Source organism: Sesamum indicum, linkage group LG2 (assembly GCF_026168435.1).
Source record: "Sesamum indicum cultivar Baizhima isolate 11 linkage group LG2, ASM2616843v1, whole genome shotgun sequence".
NCBI lineage: Eukaryota > Viridiplantae > Streptophyta > Magnoliopsida > Lamiales > Pedaliaceae > Sesamum > Sesamum indicum.
Genome location: NC_142658.1, coordinates 1528186 through 1549358, shown reverse-complemented (window position 1 = coordinate 1549358; position 21173 = coordinate 1528186). Strand labels below are relative to the sequence as shown.

The window sequence follows — 21173 nt, the reverse complement described above, 5'->3', positions numbered from 1 at the left end:
TTCGTCTATAAAAGATGAACTACTTAACTTATTAATAACATTTTACTGTACTATAATTAAAATATAGTTTTTTAATTCAGAAATTTTTTTAATTAAATTTGAGAAGCAAAACTGTTTAAAAAAAAACCTTTGTACAACTAATATAAATATATATACGGACCATTTTGTTCAAATATTTAGTTTTAGAGGGTAAGTATTACACTTTTTAGTTTATGGGATAAATATTATCTAAAAAATATATAAGGAAAACACTCTATTTAACCATTTTTTAAAAACAAAAACACCTAAAAAATGGTATGCCTTGAAAAAGTCAAAAGAAAATGAATAGTAAAACTACTATACAAGCTACCCATTTGTACAAATAGGGATAACCATCAAAGTGAGATGCACCCATGATTACATCCATATATTTCTAGATATAAATATTTGAAATGATTCCACTGAGGAAAAAATATTCTAAGTGATATGTGCACATTTCTTGATTTACACACTAAAACTACTACACAAGCTATCCATTTGTACAAACAGGGGTAACCAGGTTATAGAAACCCAAGGTCGAAAAACGGGGAGCTACACTTTGATATCCATCTCTCTGTTTCTTGTTCTTTCGGTCGAGAAGGGGCGGATGGATGGATCGAAGTTAGGTCATGAGGATGGTTTTTCAGCAGGAAGTTCGGCCACAAGGCTTCACAAATCTTCAGCCACCACTGACTAAAGATATAGTTGCTGGTAAATGCGCATAAACCACAGCAATGATGGCTTTTAACCAGAAACAGAGAATCCTTTCTATTCTGTACCTTAAGAATGTAAACAATGCTCTGATGAGGACTCCTCCCATTTAAAATCTCCACAGGTTGTAAGCACAGTTGAGAGTACGTAATCATCCACCTCAATACCCTCAGCTTGCATTCGATACATGAGCTTCAGCGCCTCACTACAATGCCCATTTTTGGCGTAAGCTACAATCATCGCCCTCCAGGAAACCAAGTTCCTTTCAGGCATGCTATCAAAGACTTGAATTGCCTCTGAAAGATGTCCGCATTTGGAATACATATGAAGCAAAGCACTGCCCACAAACACATTAGATAATGCTGGTTTCTTATTTATGGATGAATGGATAAGTTTCCCTTGCTTAATATTTTCTAGTTTTGCACATGCTTTGAGTGCTGATGAGTATGTAAAAGGGTTGGGTTCCACACCTTCACCCAACATTTCTTTCAAGTACTCAAGGGCCTCGTACTCATGACCGAGGCGAGCACAACCAGAAATCATTGTGGTCCATGAAACTACATCTTTATCAGGCAGATACTGGAGAACTTTCGATGCAGAAGCATAATCCCCACATTTACAATAAAGCCAAACAAGGGCACTTCCAATGAAAATATTGTTTGGTTCAAAATTCCTGAAGATTTGGGCATGCACTTCTTTACCTGCTGATAAGGCCCTGAGTAAGCCACAAGCTCTAAGGAGGCTAACCATGGTTAAGTTGTTTACAGATACCTTTAATCTTTCCATCATGCGGAAGAGTCTTGTGGCCTCTTCTCCAAGCCCATTGCGAGCATATCCTGCTAAAATAGTATTCCAAGTGATTGCGTTTCTCCTTTTCATTTTGTCAAAAAGCGTCCTGGCATCCTCAATTTGCCCACATTTAGCATACATATCACCAATGAAGTCTCTACATAAACATCCAGATCATATGCCTTCTTAGCCACAGTACAATGTAACTGTTTACCGTATCTTAATTCTTTCTCTTCGCCACAAGCATTCAAGACACTACAAACAGTGAACTCATTTGGGTCAAGTCCACCCGATAACATTTGTGTTAACATGACAAAAGCCTCCTGCCCTCGTTTGTTTTGTGAACAAGCTGTAATCATGGTTGTCCAAGCAATCAAATCCCGATTCTGCATTCTGTCAAAAACTTCAAAAGCACTATCCAAATCACCGCACCGAGCGTAAAAGTGCAAAATAGTACAATCCAATATGAAATTACTCACTTGGCTCTTTACTATATAACCATGTAGTTGTCTTCCGAGATCATAATCAACTGTCCTGCTACACAATTTCAACAGGGAAACATATGTCTGTGAGTTCCCACGCAACCCACTATCAATAAACTCAAGGAACAACCTCAAAGCTTCATTTCCTATACCATGTTTCTGGTAGCCGTTAAGCATCGCAGTCCAGGAAACAACATTTTTCTCCAACATATTATTAAATACCCGTCGAGCTGCCACCAAATTTCCAAATTTTATGTACACACTGATCAAGTTATTATTAACAAAAACTACTGGTTCTTTCATACGCTTGATAACAACAGCATGAACTTTTCTAATCTCTTCAACATTAGAACAAGACTGGAGCCAATGGCCTATCGTGCCGGAGTCTAGAGGCTGATTGGTTGGATTGGCATCGTATGAAAGCATATTGTTGCTACCGTCCACATTTGCAGGAGATGCAGATAGAGTGGAATGGGTCAGGAAAGACAAGTCTTTGGAGATGGGTACGCTTCGCCTGTTGCTGGCAGTGTTGCTGCCTTTTGTTTTCCCAAAATGGTTTATGTATTTTGGCAAACTGGATGGTTGAGCATCAACAAAGTAAGGTGGTTGGCTTTGATTTAAAAATATGTGGGGTGAAATATATGATAGTGAGAACATCGATTCTATTTGCTTTCTTCAAAGTTGTTAGGTTGTATGCCTGTTCCTTCCTCTAACGTAAATGAAAAACATCTGTCAAAATCTCACAAATGTTGGAGCTAACATTAAGTTGCATCATTAGAGAAACTGAACAAGAAAAGTAAAGTCCTCTACCATAAAGCTAAAAAATTCAAGGTAAAAATTTCTCAATTGTAGCCCGAACATGTTCCAATTAGTGACATGGTCATCTTTTTACAAGAATAACGGAATAACAAAATTTAAGTGCTTGTCTGTGAATGAGGATAAAAGAGGTGAGTGTAGCACGTGCGCTGTAAAACTGTGTTTGCATGCTATGCCAATCTGCATCATTAGGATAGATAACCCTTCTATTGTTGGATGAATTCATTACAGTATATTGATATGATTAAAGGTTCCAAAATTTCAAAGTACTAATAATTCATGCTACCATACATTTCAAAACTAACTCTTTTCGTAGGTGTATTCCAAATGAAGATCAAGACTTTAAAAGCAATTTATATTGGTACCTAAGGGTTACGTTGGTAATCTAGATATAACTTGATAACTTTTATGAGATATACTTTTAGTTTTCCATTCTCCTTAAAATTTGATTTTATCTCGATTAAGACTTGATCTTTTGGCTCATCAGCCTTAATTTAGGATCAGTATGTCTAAAAATGTGAACTACTTCAAGTTATGTATAATATAATCTTCAGGTAGAAGACTTTATGAAAAAATCAACTCAGCTTGACATAGACATTTCAATACGACGGGCCTAAAGAGTGGCTTTGGCAGCCCATGAAATCACTTCACAGTGGATTTGAACTTTTGATACTGATATCAAATATGCTTTTATACAGTGACAAGTAAATTATAGGCAAATATTCTTACCTTCAGTTCATACATAATACATAATTATTCATGAAGTTATGCTAATACAAATGTTTTTTGTAGCCCAAGGGATTTAACATAATGATTGTTAGAAATGCTTCCTATTTTTAGGATCTTATTGATTAATAATAACAAATCCTAACAGAAGCAATTCAATGTCACAATGAAGAATAATATAATATTTAAATTATTAGATGCCATGTTCTCTTTCACTTCTTTTTGTCAAACCTTTTTTCTCTTTCTTTTTTCATCGCTCACTTATAATATAACATTTAAATTATTTTATAAACACATTAAAGTATGCAAAACAGTCATTAGATGAAATTCATATAGTACAAAACCAAACCTAAGATGAGGATTCAAAAATTCAATCAGACGCTGAGATATAATTTGTATCAAACTAAAATTATTTCCATGTATGAGTCCATATACGAACCTATTTGGCTTTGGATCTCAATGAGGAAATGGGAAAGAGAAAGGAAAACCTCTAACATAAGATGATTACAGAATTGTATGTTTTGGACCTTTTTGCATTAATATTATTCTTATTAGAATCTAATCGCAAAGACGCAAACATAGGACTAGTGATGGATTAGAGATTTCAAATATCAAAACCATGTAGGATCTGCACTAATCTTGCATTAAAGCTAGCAATAATATATTATCTTCAAAGGAAGAGAAAGGAAAATGGAAAACAAAGCAAGTTTAGTTTGACAGCATTAGTGAATTGCAGGTCAAAGTACTCCATAGTCCATAATATGTGGATGTGTAGATCTCATATTTTCATACATCATTTACTATAATAGAAGTTTACTCAATCCATTGTTTTTAATCTTGTATAAACTAAATAGTCCACATCTATAATAAATATTCCACTCAATTAAGCAAAGCAAAGCAGGAACCGGCAAGAAAGAAAGGAGCTAGTTAAACAGGGACAATGTACACAGTCAGAAACTTCCTTTGTATTCAAGTTTCTGATGATGCTCTAAGTTGAGATTTCAAGTTCACATACTATAGATAAACTGAACCAACAAACCTAACCTTTGAGTTTCTACCAAATTTCAGGAAATGCAAATAAAAAAGACAACAATTATTAACACTTAAATTTCTACCAAATCTTCAGGAACATTACTTTTCAGTTTTCATACTCTAATGTAGTACTTTTGCCCAACAGAAGAGATAAGGCAAAATGAACCGCATCTTCAGATGTTTCTTCCACAACAACCTCCCACAATGTTTCATAGGAGGTCTATGTGAAGGCATACATTGAAAATTTCAAGTATTTGATGAAGAAGAAATTCAATCTTCCCATAAAATACAGGGTGGAAAACTCTCTAGTCAATGGTCATTTCAAGCCGCAAAAATCTCTTGGATTATCACTACCTAAAAACCTAGAACTTGGACTCCCCTTTCGATTTCTCAACCAGCAGCAATCAACCAAATGACAGTCAACCCGTTCAAAACCCAATCAAGTAAATTTTGAAACAATAAACACACAAAACACGAAACGGAAACATTATTCGTGAGTAGTGGATGCAAACATCTCTTGACGGAAACTAGAAAAAGGAAATTTATGATCAGAGCACAGATTAAGCTTGCTCTCATAACAAAGAGAACATGATAACTAAATACTCGTAAATTAGTAAGTTTGCGAAGAAAATAGCAAAAACCAGTTATAGCGCTTCAATTTAGCCTTCTTACCGGGGTGAACAATATTGAACTTCGGATGCTGTGGCCGTGCAACTGCAACTAGTAGCGCCGCAAAGTGGAATTCCTACGATGCTAATACGGCGACGCTGTGGAGATAAGAAGGAGAAAAATATCTATCCGAGTCAAAAGGGTCTAAGCAGAGACTGAGAAGTAGAAAATGAAAGGATGTTTGCACTCTGGAGTTGGGAAGTAAACCGAAACTGAAAAAAGGTTTTATGTGGGCTTAAGGCTTTATGTTCGTTTGTTTAAGTTGAATATGGCAGGGAACTAACATTTTACGAAATTGTATGTTTGGTTTTACTCTTACAAAGTAAAATGAAAGAAAGACAATTATACACTTAATGGGTTAGTTGCATTATATCCTTATGAAAACACAGATAGATATTAAAAAAATAAATCATACTGCGAGGGTGATGCAAGCAAAAAAATAGTGGTGCTCGGTCATTAGGAGTAAAAAGGAGTAAAGTGCTAGAAAATAAAAGAGGTGAATGGGAGAGTTATTGTTCGATTTTTGTGTACATGTAAAATGTTGATATAGAAACAAAGCTCACAATATAAAATTATAATTTTTTTTTAATTAAAGTGGTAGCATGAAGGTGAAAGAAACATAAAAAAACATATCGGTTTTCGCTAGGGGGAGCTTTTTAGTTATAGACAAACTAAAATGGTTGGAAAAGAATATGTTGGGGGACCATGATCACTGTAGGCCTGGCAACGAGTCGAGCTCGAGCTCGAACTGAACAGGAACAGGAACAAAACTCATTTGACTGAACTCATTCTATTTATTTGACACAAAGCCCGGCAAATCTATGAATTAGCAAGCACAAATTGAAGAACAGAGACATATAATATATTTCCACTGTAGTACTTGCCAAAACAATATCCACCAACAGGCACAAATATGTCATCTGATGCAATCGTTCAATTGATCAACAGAAAGAAGGATTACCTGGAAGCCGCACTCGTCGCTATCCTCGTTGCCGACTTGTCTTTCTTGTTGCCGTGAATTTGGGGGCTAGGGTTCTAAGAGATGGGTTTGGAGAAGAAATAAGAGGGGAAAGAATGGAGGGTTCTAAGAGATGGGTTTGGAGAAGAAATAAGAGAGGAAAGAATGAAGATAAAAGACCAACATCTAAAACTCTATGACTGCGGAAGTCCATCGTCTGTCGGCGAAGATTGTTTGGTTGGCCATGTAGAGCTGTTTGTGTGGCCGATGTGCATCAAGAGTGCCGAGTGCGTTGGCAGCCCCTGACAAGTTTATTATTATTGATGAGAACAGGGTCCAATTGGACCATAAGGGGCGAAGAATTTTTAATAAAATTTTAAGAGCAAATGATGATTAACATGCAAAATAAAGATTAACACTCCAATATTTAAGTTAGTAACTGATTGAATGAATAAATGATTGCAAAAACTTGAAATAATTTAAGAATATAATGTGACAATCAAAATGAAATAGTAAAATGCTAAAATATAAGTGAAGTTATGCATGCAGATTCATCCTACTGCACTGGATTTGTTTTTACGCCTACCAAGTGAGTGTAAATACAGAAATAATGGGTTTGATACCTTATTAATAAATCAATAAGGTCAGACTTGTTGAACTACTCTGGAGGCCACTTCTTTTGCTTTGGGCTTTAAAAAAAATAATTGAGGGATGTTAATTTGATTTCAAAATATTTCAATAAACTTTGACGATAATTTTAATAAATAAAATTTAGTTTTTACGAAAACAATACCAACATTTTGTTGATAATAATATCGTTTGCAAAATGGCATGTTATAATATGCAGAAAACTAAATCAACTTAATAAAATTAAGCTATTAACATTCATATGTTACTAAAATTGTAACGTCCCATGTATTATAAGATTAAAAATACAATTTTATCCTTCAAACAATTAATTAATCGAGCATTTACAACTCATGTTCACAAATTCTATCTAATTTTTATCGTCTGTCAGGACAAGAAACAAATATATCATTTTTTTTTAATTTTAAAATTAAAATTATTGACATTTTAATATGGGACCAAACGTGCGACACCCCTATCTATTAGGATTATAAATGCAACTTTACCTTTAATAAATTTCAATTGCATAAAAGCAATTTGTACTCCACACACACAACATACTATACTATATAACCATTTTATATATTTTTTATTTTTTATTGTTTATTATTTTTTCTTTATCTTTTTCATTTTCACCAAATCGATTGCTTCTTCTTCTTCTTCTTCTCCTTCATCACCCCTTTTTCTTTCTGCTCACTGCCAGTGCCACCTGCCGGCGGCCGCCAACACTTCTGACCCTAGCTACACCTCCACCCGCCACGCTCCTCCTCTCCTCCCCATGGAAAGCAGGAAGTCAGCACTCTTCCGCCCACCCACTCAAAACTAGATTCCGCTCCCCAAGACCGCCCGCAATCCTCCTGTTTTGCACGAGCTTAAATTGTGAGCCCTAATTGCTTTTTTTTTTTATTGAAATATTGCATAAAGCCCCCGACTTCCTTACTTGAAAAACAGAAGGGAAATGGTAGTCCTTACCTCTGTAGCCAAATCGTTTAAGAATTTAAAGATTCAGAGTTCTAGTACACATCTGTTCAGATTCCGGAGCATTCGAACCCTTCTGCTGCAGTCAGCTTCTGAGTCTGTGAAATTGCAGCAACTCACTGATTCTGATTCTGGTAAATTAGAATGTTGAATTTATGCTGTCTTGTTATTTGAGGTTTTTGTCTGAATTGATTCCTTGTTTATCGTTTGATTCTTAATCAGAGTTTTCTTGACTGTTTCTGCATTTCTGGTTGTCTTATATTGTTTAAGTAATGATTGAATGGAAAAAATTCAAACCTAACTGTAGCTGCTTAGGGGTTTCACTAAACTGATGAACCTCAATTATTTTGGCTTGAGCTTGATTTGGATCATGAGTTTAAAAATTGTGTTTGAAGGTTGTTTAATTTTAGATAGTCAAAGCCAACCATCTATAACATGAGTGTAGTTTGTAGTAGCTTAATTTCTTCACTTTTTTAAATATTTCTTAGCTTATAATGTCAAGTTTGAAATTACGAACCGTGAATTCCAGGTAGTTTCTTATGTTTACAAACCCGGAACCAGCATTAGCAATTGTGATATAGTTGCACTTCTAAGCATCTAATTTTCTGAGTTTGTATTAATGAAAATCCCACCAAAGCTAATAGGTTTAAAATGAAGTCATTATATGGCAGTTAAAATAAGGAAAATATTTTTCTTCAAAAAATATATACATGTTTGGATGGCTGGGGGTTAGGGCAGGGTAGACCTTATAAATAGTTGGATGAATCAAGATGTTGGAGTGTTTGCTTTTGGAGTTACAGATTTTTGATCTTGGACTTTTTGCCTTCAGCAATTGTCTTGCCACCAGTTGAACTATGCTTTATTTACAGGAATTTTGGAGGTTAATTTGGAAAGGCCTGCAACAAAAAATGCTATTGGAAAGGATATGCTGAGTGGCTTGCAGTATGCATTTGAAGCTGTTAATAAAGATGCTGCAGCAAAAGTTCTGATGATCTGCAGTTCAGTTCCAAAGGTGTTCTGTGCAGGTGCTGATTTGAAGGTAGAATGTTACTTCCAGACCATGCCTATACATGTGGATTTTACTAGATATAGCTGGAGAAAAGTTGACGTGTAAGTTGGATTAGAAAAATACAGCTGTAAGTTGGAATATCTTCTAACTGTAAAAAGAAATGTGGAAGAACTAAGAAGCTTATTTACTAGACCTATCGCGTTCCACAAGCCTTTTGGACGTGCTGAAGCTGACATGCTATTCTACTTAGCCTTATCTTGTTCCATACAGAAACCTCACTACTAGTTTCTGATTTAGCAAAAACAACGATAGTCTGTGAGTTGAAATAAAGTCCAAGTAGGCACTGATATAAGTTTGCATTTTCCAGCTTGAATGAACTTAGAAATTGAATACTAACCTTTGTAGCTATCAGAGTCTTCACTGACAGAGAATTCGTCCTTCTTCTCCTGGGAGTTCAGATTTGATCCTGATCCTATTCTAAGTTGGCTACTACACGAAGAGTAATCCATGACTCTAGCTCTTCCGTAGGGGCTACTACTAAAGATAAATTTAGTAGGTTATAATACCATTGTGGTAGATCTTAATGTTTTGGTGGCGGAATACAAAATACAAGTCATGAGGCCAAGTTATTGGTATCCATGAACTTTCAAGGTACTCAATCTTTGAGCAAGGTTTGCGGGGGCACTTACCTATCAACCCTTGATGAGTTTTCTTCTATTTTTTTCTTTTGTCAATAATAAAAAGGAAAAATTTCATCATGCTTGATCATGACCTTCTTGTGGGCAAACTAGCACAAGGAGGAATAGTTTGTCTGTTCAACAGAAATTTCTAAATTCATATGAGTTTCAGAATATGGTATTCCTACTTTCAATTTCAGATACTTAATTTTAATCTTGTAATTTATATTTATAGTCTTGACGTTTTTATATTAAAGCTTATGAGAGGTTGCAATTCCAGGAGCAGATCCTGAGATTGCACTTTCAAGCAAAGCTAGCAATCTCATTTTCCGAGGAGGATAAGAATTTGTGGTAATATTTCCAAGATACAAGTAATCTAATTAATGTTGAAATTGACAGATAAATAGCATGGATGTTAAACATGCAAGCGATATTTGCAAATCATCTTTGCTGGTTATGCTGTAGAACTCTTGTGCTTGTTCATTCTTATACTATTTATTTGCCTGTGGATTTTTCGTTTCTTGTTTTTCTCTCATGAAATTCACTATTGTTTAATCTCTGCTGTTTTCTGGAATATGGAGAGCTAAAATCTAAATTCCCTTTATAAGATGTTATTACATGTGCGAAAAAACTTGAGGATATTTTATATGGTGTAATCTAGTTGCTCGGCCAAATCGTCTCCATTGAATTGATTTGTTATGGAGCTTTCTCTGCTTGAAATTTTTGTATCCTATTTGCACTTCTGTCAAGTAGTCATGAATCCTGGATATTTTACTTTCTTTTACTTTTGTCTTTATCAGGGTAGCTTGCTTGGTAATGCTTCTTTTGAAATACTGAATTTGTAGGAAAGGAAGACAATGAGTCCATCTGACGTTCAGAATTTTGTGCACTCACTACGCTCCACGTTCTCCTATTTGGAGGTTTATACTTATCCTTCTTGTTTGTTTTCTGGCAAGCTCCCTTTGACGGATCAATCACTGCCATTTAATTTAAATATCCTAACAAATGATGCACCCGTGAAACTTTGTCTATATGCTAGGATTTAATTGGGTGCTTGTTTTTTTGACATCCTATTGAGCTCTTTCACTCTTCCTTTATATAAAGAAATTACTATACTCAGGAACTTTATATTCCTACAATAGCGGTGATTGAAGGTGCTGCATTGGGGGGTGGGCTTGAAATGGCATTATCTTGTGATCTTCGGATATGTGGTCAGTTAAGATCGTTGTGCTTAAACATGCAGTTTTACACTGCAATGTTTCTAACTTGCACAATGAATGGCACAGGGGAAAATGCAGTGCTAGGATTACCAGAAACAGGACTGGCAATTATACCTGGGTATCGCCTATACACCTTATCACACCTTATCTTGTTCTGCGATTTACTGCTTATCCATGTAAACCAAGATCAGACATCATCTTATTTATGATGATGGCTCTTACAATCCAATCTCTGCTGTATGATCTATGCACTTTTCTTCTTATTATATGCATGTAACCAATTAATTAGTCCAATAAGACGAATCTTTTTTTGGGCGCCACACACAAATTTTTGATAGCCGTCATTTAAAGCCCCTTAAGTACTTCGGCAGTACACAATAACTTTTAGTAGTATCTAACTCATGAAGAATAGCCTCTTCCAGGGCTGGGGGAACACAAAGGCTTCCTAGATTGGTCGGAAAATCAAAGGCTAAGGAACTTATATTTACTGGTCAAAAGATTGGTGGCAGAGATGCCATGTCAATGGGTATGTCAAATTGGAGACTCCACATTTTGCCCTTCATTTTCTATTTTAAATTAGGGTTAATTACATTTTGTTATCCGAACTATGGCCTCTTACAGTTTGGCATCCAAACATTTTTTTGCGTCAACTTCCCATCTCAACTTCACGAAATAACTATTTCTCAACCAAATTTTTTGTTGTGCACATGTGATTTAAGGGTTATGTGATGTGATATGTTTCACATATGTACAACATATAAAAGTTTTTCGGTATGAAAAATCAACAAAAAGCGATTATTGCAAATTTCGCAAAGTTGAGATGGTAAGTTGATACAAAAATACATTTCGATGGCAAAGTATCAAACGAGCATAGTTTGGATGGCAAAATATAATTTACCCTTCAAATTATGACTGATCTGCACTTTTTATTAAGCATGCCACTCAAAACTATGCGCGCTAAAGATAGATTTTTTTGCAGGACTTGTTAATTACTGTGTCGCTGCCGGTGAGGCTCGCGCAAAAGCTCTTGAAATTGCTCGGGATATAAATCAGAAGGTAAGTAATCAACTAGTGTAGATATTTTCATTTAAGCAATGTGAAATTTTCCATCTTCGTATGCTAAGTCTGCTCCATTCATCATAGTTGAAGTTTTCACTCTTCTGGTGGTTAAAGAACCTCATCAAGGGCAAGTGGATTTGAATAGTTAATGGAGAGAACTCCATGACCAAACAGTCATTTCCAGATCTGTTAGAAATTCGTTCACTCTGTACATCATAGATTTTCCAAACCGTAGTCTTTCGAGCACAACCGCCTGAGTTTATCATTCTTAAAGGGTATCTAGATAATATTTCTTGTGCGAGGTGAAGTGTTGTATACAATATCCGCAGGAAAAAATGATCTAATCACCATGGTGAATGATGACCATGATATTTGAACTTCTTGTTAGAGGGATAGTAGTTAGGTAAAAAGTGCCTTCACCTTTTCTGTCATTCTTCCTCACATGGAGTTACACTTGTTTATGAATATTAGCCTCCCTTCTGCCTCAAGAGAACATGTCGTTGCTTCTATGGTAAAAACACTGAAGCCACTGAAACATAACATTTCCAACTAGTTTCTTGTTTCACTATGGGCTCATCTTATTTCTACTAAATGCATTTACGTCTCTTTCAACCTAGTGTCCTTCATGAACACTGAAGTTGACTAATTACTAATTTTATTTTTAGAGTTTGAGATGAATATTTATCCATTAGGGAAAATAGTAAATGCAACAGGGTCATTTTATCTTTGTTCTTTGGATAAATCTCTTCTTGTAACAGGGGCCATTGGCGATACGAATGGCAAAACGAGCCATTGATGGTGGAGTGGAGTTAGACATGGCATCAGCATTAGCATTGGAGGAAGACTGCTACGAACAGCTCTTGCACACCAAGGATAGGTTGGAAGGCCTGGCAGCTTTTGCTGAGAGGCGAAAGCCTAATTACACAGGCCAGTGAAACGCTGCACGTTGCAGCTCAGTTAATAAAGCTATGAAAACTCTAGGTTTAATTGATCAAACACTGAAAATTGAACATTGAAAACGCATAAATATCTTATTCCTAGAACTTCTGCTGCTTTATTTTGTGTTGTCTGATTTGAAAAACTCAATCTTTTAGGCTAGTGATATGAGTCCGGATCTGGTGGAGTCTTTAAGGTCTAAATACTCCAAAAACAAGTTAAGTAATCCTAAAATGATCTTCAAACGAGCCTGTAAGACAGAGTATTTTATAATGCTTAAATCAGTAATGTCAAAAAGTTCATAATATAACTAGGGTATGGGCACCCCAATAGTTGAGAACCCAATATTTCATGGATGAGGTGTTGTGTTTGAAACCAAATTAGATGCACTGTATGAGTGGGTGCATGTGTGAGTAAAACAAAGATAGTTAGGGTATCAAAAGTTGTATTTGGAGCATGGAGGCCAATTGTTTATTGGTTTGATCGAATTATACGATTATACACGAACTATTGATACAATCTTAATTGTGCATGTAGTGAGTACGTAAATACTCAGGTATTAAGTCAGGTCAGAGTTAGGTCGATACAACCGAATGCTTTCTACGCAGATTTGAAGCCGATTAAGGCATTCACAGCATGATTAGAAGTATTCATATCATTTTGGGATACCTAGATGGGATCTAATAAATGAAAAATATAATGACTAGTACTTTTTGAACCCAATACAATATGTGGAACTATTTATTGGATTAAACGTTGGAACTAAGGAGTGCCAATACTATGATATGACTGGTGCTGAAGTAAAAGCAAAGCACATTGTAATATCAAAATCAAGAAAAAGAAAAGGTACAAATACCAAGAAAATTGCATATCTTGAATTGCTAAAAAAATAATAATTTAAATCCCAAATCTTGTGAAAGTATACCCTAGCATATGAATGGTATTTCTGTACAGAAAATATGTCAAACAATTAAACCAGAAAATTATGGTGTAAAAATTGATTTTGCACAATTTCTTTTTTTGTGATGACATCAGTAATTTTTTCAATTGAAAAATATGGAGGGGTGGTACGGTAATTTAACACCAAATGGTGTCTGGGTTGTTAATATAATTATCATTTTTAATTAATTTTGGAAAAAAACTATTACTTAACCCTTTTTTTACGGTTAAAGACACTACTATTACCTATATGGGCTATAAATGTTCAAGATTCAGTTCAATATTTTAGTGGGTCAAACTCATGCTATATTCGGTGCTTTGTAAACTGAATATATATATAAAAAAAGGGTATTTAATTGATTTAATGTAATTTATTCCCATGTCATATTGTAAATGACAAATAATTTTTTATTAAAAAATTGTAATTTATTCTCTGTATTTTTTAAAATATAGCAATTTAGGGAGGTAAATAGCTATATTTTAAAAAATATAGGGGATTAATTGTTAATTTTTTTTTGAAAAAAATATAATGTACTCATTTATAATATTATAAGAAAATTGCTTCTATTTTTACTTGTATCAATCATTTAACCTTTTGATGGCAGTGTAGTATCTATTTACAAGACCACTCAACTATACCAACAATGGAACAGTTAGGTACATATATTAGCAGCAAGAATAGTAAATAAGTCAAAGACTTGTTCAGATAAAGGCATCACCCCAAAGTCATGTTCTGAAAGAAAATCAACACTTCAAAAACCACTCCACTTTTCACCTAACATTTCAGATCAAGAAACCTTGAGCAGGACAAGTACTCCACTCTTTGACCTACTCTCTAGCTAGTAAGCAAATGTCTTTCCTAATATTTTAGTCTATAAAGACTGTAATACACTTGTTATACAATATGTTTAATTTTATTAAATTTGATTTGATTAAAATATTAAAAGAGAGATATTTTTCGTTAAAACTACACATCATGGTTGAAAGTGGAAAAACCATTATCAGTGTTAATTAATCATGACTCCACAACGATTATTATCCGTTGTTTTTACATGTGAGGTGAAAGCATTCGCCATTAGGTAAACCTATAAATCGTTGGCAAATATTTTGACCTAACTAAAATTATATAAAAAATGTTGATTGCCAGTTGTCAATACTTAAGTCTTTTTGTTAGTTTTCTTTGGCCATGGTCTAAATAATATTAATTACATTTAGTCACCCTTTAAAAATATAAAATTACACTTTTCTTCAAAAGAGTTTTGAAATTAAACTTACATCCCTTTCGAAAATTCTCCATTTATACTTAACCCTCTTCTATTAGGGTTTGGATGAAAAATGCTGAGGTTTGCAGAAAAATATTACATTTTAATTTTGACCCTCATTTAGCACTTTCATGTATATTTTTATACTTATAAAGGGATAAATACAATATACACATGTATATAGAGTAATGTTAGCATTATTATATTTTTCTTTATAAGTACAAAATTATTACATAAAAATATTGAATGAGGGGTAAAATTAAATTTTTATGTAAATTTTTTGCTAAGGTCAACATTTTTCGTCCAGACCTTAATGAAAGAGGGACATGTGTAAACAATAATATTCAGAGGGGTTGTAAATGTCACACACACACACAAAAAAAAAAGGGGGGAGGGGGGATTTGGTGCTGGTTTAGGAACGATTTTTTTTCACCTTTGGGATGGTTTGAAATCGACGTAATTCATTTAAACCAGATTTTGGAACGATATTGGATGGTTCACCTTCCATCTTTATAGACAGCAAATATTTAGGAATGGGTAATGAAGGACCGTTCTAATTTGGCACGATCACTATAACACACTGTTGGTGACTATTCGTAGTATTGAATTTGTGTAAAAAAAAAAATTTCTTTTTTCTTTAATTGAAACGGTTAGATTATTTATTTCGGGTTACTTTTGGAATGACTTTTGTAATACTCATGCTTGAATATTGGAACTGTATTTATTTGTATTGGTAATATATTTAGGAATGATCGTTGGAACAGTTTGTTTGTCATTGCAATAGTATTAGGCACGGTCAGATTTTTGTTTGGAACAGTCTCCTGTAACTGTTTTAGGAATGGTTAATCTTATTTAGCAAAACGTATTTAAAACTGTTTTAGCGATGGTAGTAGGAATAGTCAATCTTATTTAGGAACATGTACTTAAAACTGTATTAGCAAAGGTATTAGGAAGAGTCATTCTTATTTAGGAACGCATATTTAAAACTGTTTTAGCAATCGTATTAGAAACGGTCAATATTATTTAGGATCATGTACTTAGAACTGTTTTACCGATGGTATTATGAACGGTCATTTGTATAGATATGTAACAGTCTCTTTAAAATTACTAAAATTATTTCTAGTTTTTTATTTTATAATAAAAGTTTTATAAATTATTTAATATAAAATAAATTATAAAAAATAATTTAATTAATGTAATACATTTTAATAAATAATTTAATTTATGTATTTTAATAAATTATAATAAATAATTAAATTAATTAATAAAATTTTGATTAAGTATATTTATGAATTTAATTAATTGAATAAATATGAAATAATGGAATGTAAATAAACATTATGAAACATGAATAATTAGAAAATAATATTATTTTAATATAAAATATTATTCGATTACATAATTTAGAAAAAATATAACTTAATTTAAATTCTCTTAATTAGCGTCGTCCATCTTGTCGTTGCTCGACGCCTGAGGGTCTGTCAAAGGTTGTGCTGGGGCGATAGTGGAGGCGGTCGGTTGTGACGGTCCCATAGTCGAGGAGCTAGCCCGCATCTCTGTCATCATGACCATCATGTCGACCATCATCGTCTCGAGCTAGCTGATGCGGTTCTCCATGGCCGGATTTGGTTGTGGTGGTAGTAGTGTCGATGTCGGTGGCGATGGTGATATGTAGGTCTGGCTAGAGAAGTAGGCTTCTAAACCAAGGTCGAATACACGGTCCTTATCTTTGACCCTAACTGCAGTCAACCAGATTTGTTGCTCAGTCATCGCCACCGAAGCCTTTGATTCGGTGGGTATTGTGGTTATCGACCATAGGTTGAGGCTGATGATCCTCCATCAGCTTCTAGAATATCTCCTGCAAAACAAACAAAATTATTAGCACTTTTAATCAAGAATTATTTTTTTAAAAACAAATATTAGTAAGGTACTTATCGCCACCTCAGCGGCTCTTAGCCCACTCTAGCCGCCATCCTCCATCTTGTTGTAGCATTTGGCGAACAACTCCATCTGCTTGGGTAGCCGACCGAGCTTTGTCTTTTGTAGAAGCATAAAATAGTTATCATAATATGTTTAAAATAAGGATAAACCTATAAAAGTACTGTAATGTACTTACCAACTTCCTCTTGTGCAAGCCGCCGGAGGAAGATTCCCTGTGTTACATAGTCAAGGAAGTTATGGGGTTCGTCGTTTGATTTGCCTTATTTTTCGAGGAATCCTGCTGAAAGTCCTCGCTGGCCAAATACGCCTGGAGCTGGATCCATATGTCGTTGGCCAGCCAAAGTGGCTTGACCAGGCTCGATCGTGCAACGGAAAACGTCTTTCGGATGTACCAGATGGTCCAACATCATCTAGAATCTGCTGGGTGGCTGAAGGTCTGGTCGTATCAGGTGGTGGGACTGGCCAAAAGACTATTTCCCCAATCTAGGAAGCATCAAACGGTGCTGCTGGAAGTGGCGTACCACTATATATAATCTATACAAACTATAGTAAATATTAATTTTTGTGATTGTAAAAAAATTATCCTAATTTAATAATTTATGTTGAATTTATGATTATTGTACTCATTAATGGACAAACCTGATTTAAAATAAATGTTGAATTTATGTTGGGAAAATATATATTTAAAATTTAAAATTGATTAGGTACACACGTTTTGAGTGTGAAATATTATATATATATATATATATATTTATACTAATTGTCAAGTGAAGGTCGGGCAAGAGTGGATGACGGGTGACATGAAAACGACCAATCATATGTATTGATGGAGAATACCAATTATTCCGATGAAATACCAAAAATATCTTTAATGAAGGATATTTTCGTAATTATGGCGAAAGATCCACGTCCCTCACCATCGGGTCGAACCATCCAACACCCAGACCCGCTCAAATACCCGAGATGAAGATCCTGACAGCGTAAGAGGAGTGAGCCGTTCGATCAAGGACACCACGGCAACAGATGATGACACGTGGCCTAAACAACAGTAACCACCTAAGCCTTATAAATACCTCGACGCGTATCATTTTAGGTAACTGGCCTTTATTATTTTTGACCTACACTTATGAGTTCGCATATTTTTACCTTGATCAAATTAATTTGAGCATCGGAGGGTAATTGTCGGGGACAAACCCGATGAGTCTCACGTCCTTGTTTTATCCTCAGAACCCAAATACTAAATTTTGAGAGAATACATGACCAACATCGAAAACACCACTCAAAATCACATATTTCGAACTAAATCATATAAGTTTGTCGAAAAGTGGCTTGTATGTGCGACACATAATGCTCATTTTGAATGTGTTTCCAACAAGTAATGTCAAATAATGTGTGAGTGGTCGGTATTGTCATTTTATACAACAAGGTTCACTCCTTTCACGTGATATATATTAACAATCAATATCAGTATTGTCATTTATACTGCTAAAACTATGTCCATTCATTTTCCAAACTCATCATCTTCCCTCTCCCAATTAATTTTTTCAGTTTTATTTTTCCTGATTTCATTTTCTTAATTTATAGTTAACTTTTTAAGTGCATGCAGATTTCTCGTATTAATAAAATAACCTGAAACCAAGTTGCATGTGTTTTTTTTATCATACCCTAATTTAATATTTATCATATAAATCATGACTGAAAAATAAAATGGATTTGGGTTGACCCATATCCATATAATTATATGGATAATAACTATTAATTATATTTATTATAAGTAATATATTCATTTACAATATTAAAATAATTATATTTAAATTAGAGGGTAGGGTTAAATGATCTTTAGCACCATAAAATTCAAACGAAGAATGAATCCATTCTCAATTTGAGCGTGGGAATCATGGAATTAAAGGGTTTATTAATTCGCAAAATAATTTAAAAAATAAAGGAGAATGGAGTTCAGGTTATTTTATTAATACGAGGAATTTGCATGCACTTAAAAAGTTAACCCTAAATTAAGAAAATGAAATCAGGAAAAATAAAACTGAAAAAATTAATTGGGAGAGGGAAGATGATGAGTTTGGAAAATGAATGGACATAGTTTTAGCAGTATAAATGACAATACTGATATTTATTGTTAATATATATCACGTGAAAGGAATGAACCTTTACGCGACCGACTACTCACATTATTTGAGATTTTTCAGGAACGATTTTTTGCATAATTGTTTAGATGCGTACTTAAAATTGTGTCAAATGGTGTCTCATTTTGGAATATATTTACTAACTGTCATTTTTTGGATTTTAATTGTCTCACATATAGGAACGGTAAACTCAAGACCGTACCTAGTTCTAATAATGTGTTCCAAACTGAATTCCAACCATTTTCAGTCACTATGTTGGAACGATCGTGGGAGCGGACATTGTAACTGTTGTTTTGGAACACATGTTGGCACGGTTTTGTTGTTCCAGAAAAATAACCTCTAAAAAATGAGGATCACGACGTCATTTACCAAATTCCATTCCTATTATATTCCAATACCCGTTCCAACATGGAAAGGGCTTTGGAACGGTCGGTTGATCCTGCCAAATTCCGCCTTTTTTCCTATTGTGTAATTTTAAAACTTTTTTAGAGGGAAGTGTAATTTTTTATTTTCATAGGGGTCTAAGTATAATTAACCCTATTATTTATCATGATTTATAAGCCGTAATAATTTATAATGGAAAGAATAATCCATGTCTTTTTACAGTGAGCAATTTTCATACCTCTTGCAAAATTCTAAATCTGATCAGGTCTACTTATATTTAAACTAATCATAATAAATATAGTACATTTGTCATGTAATACATTATATTTATTATATCATTAATTCGAGTCGATCATATTTGAATGGTTAAATACAATTTATCCCATTGTATAAATTAAAAAATGTAAAAAAGTCTTTATAAAAAAATAAAATACAATTTACCTCCTTATAATTTTTAAAAAATAATATAATTTACCTCCCGATAAAATCATCACTGCCTCTAGCGTTTGTCCTGTTTGATACAAATCTCATCATCAATGGGTTGGTGGGCATCAGGAAACGTACCTAGTCCTAACAATCAGGCGGACAAATCAAACCTGCCAGCTTTCTAGAAATTTAAACAAGACAGACAAACTAACATGTTTGATATAAATACACCAAGTGCTCAGGACCACTTTCTTTGTCCTAAACATGAGAGCTCTAGCAAATTTTCTCTCTTGCTCTCACAAAACTCTGTCTATTCTTTTTCATGAAGTCCTCCCGGAATTCATCCGGCTGCTCATCTTAGCCCTCTGCGTTCTCTGGAACTACTACAACGTCGTCAGGACGAATTACAAGTACGTGTCGATGATCAATGAGAAGAGCCCAAAATTCTCTTACAGGAAAGGGGCGAGGCCGGAGCTGTCCGAATGCAGCATATGTTTGTCGGAGTTTGCAGAAGGGGAAGAGGGGAGGGAGGTTGTGGAGTGCAAGCATGCATTTCACAGACGCTGCTTGGAGACATGGCTGCGAGGGTGCTACATGGCTACGTGCCCGTTGTGCAGGAGCTTGGTGGTGCCGGAGGTGGTTGTGGCGGAGCATCGACAGATGAAGATGCAGTTGGAGAATTGTGCGGTTGAGAAAGAGTTGGCCCTCATCTTATTGAATGCTTTGCATGTACGTGGAAGTTGTAGTTATGGTTTCTTTTAGTCTCCAAGATTCTTGTTTTGTACAGATTGCAGAATGATGGATTAGAATTGAATGTAGTAGGTGGTATTTGTTGAATTTGAATTTCAAATTGAAACTCACATATTTGAAGAGGAAATCAATTTCTCTCATTATGGCCATTATCATACGCTGTTGTTACAGAAAAAATTTTGGCCGATCATGGCCGTTTCAATTGAGAATTGAAGGCATTTATGTCTCATTTTAATTGCTACAATTAGTAGTGGGTCTTGGTCATGCCTATATATAGGCATACGTTTCTCATTTGTAAAGGCACAAAAATCACAACAAGTTTCAAGTTTCTTGCTCTTCTCTCTTTTGATACAATCTCCCTCGGTTTCTCAGTTTCGGTAACAAGTTTTTGAATGCTTGTTCGAGTTGTTTTTCGATATAGTACTAAAATTAAAAAATTATTTTTTCATACTTTAATTTCTTTAAAATGAAATCGATGAACTATTATTTATTTAATAAATTAATTATAATGATTAATACTAAATATTTATATCCAACAACAATCAATGATCATAACAATTATATACTAACAATTAAGATCAAATAATTATATATAATCAATAATTAAAATTAAAATTAAAATA

The 21173-nt window shown here is 34.3% G+C and overlaps 1 protein-coding gene and 1 pseudogene across 2 annotated transcripts; one reads left to right on the top strand and one right to left on the bottom strand.

The window, feature by feature from the left end:
* Window positions 1-310: 310 nt before the first annotated feature.
* Window positions 311-5475, bottom strand: LOC105176790 (pentatricopeptide repeat-containing protein At4g18520, chloroplastic pseudogene; annotated as a pseudogene). The gene is made up of 2 exons (XR_016064120.1): window positions 5247-5475; window positions 311-2729 (listed from the first exon to the last, which is right to left on the bottom strand). The product of XR_016064120.1 is annotated as a pentatricopeptide repeat-containing protein At4g18520, chloroplastic pseudogene (transcript).
* A 1959-nt stretch (window positions 5476-7434) lies between these two features.
* On the top strand, window positions 7435-12828 carry LOC105176780 (ATP-dependent caseinolytic (Clp) protease/crotonase family protein). Its single transcript, XM_011099688.3, has 8 exons — window positions 7435-7940; window positions 8676-8845; window positions 10338-10412; window positions 10613-10703; window positions 10779-10830; window positions 11135-11238; window positions 11692-11768; window positions 12530-12828. The coding sequence occupies exons 1-8, from the start codon at window positions 7787-7789 to the stop codon at window positions 12704-12706; spliced, it is 900 nt and encodes a 299-aa protein (XP_011097990.1). The 5' UTR covers window positions 7435-7786; the 3' UTR covers window positions 12707-12828.
* Window positions 12829-21173: the final 8345 nt, after the last annotated feature.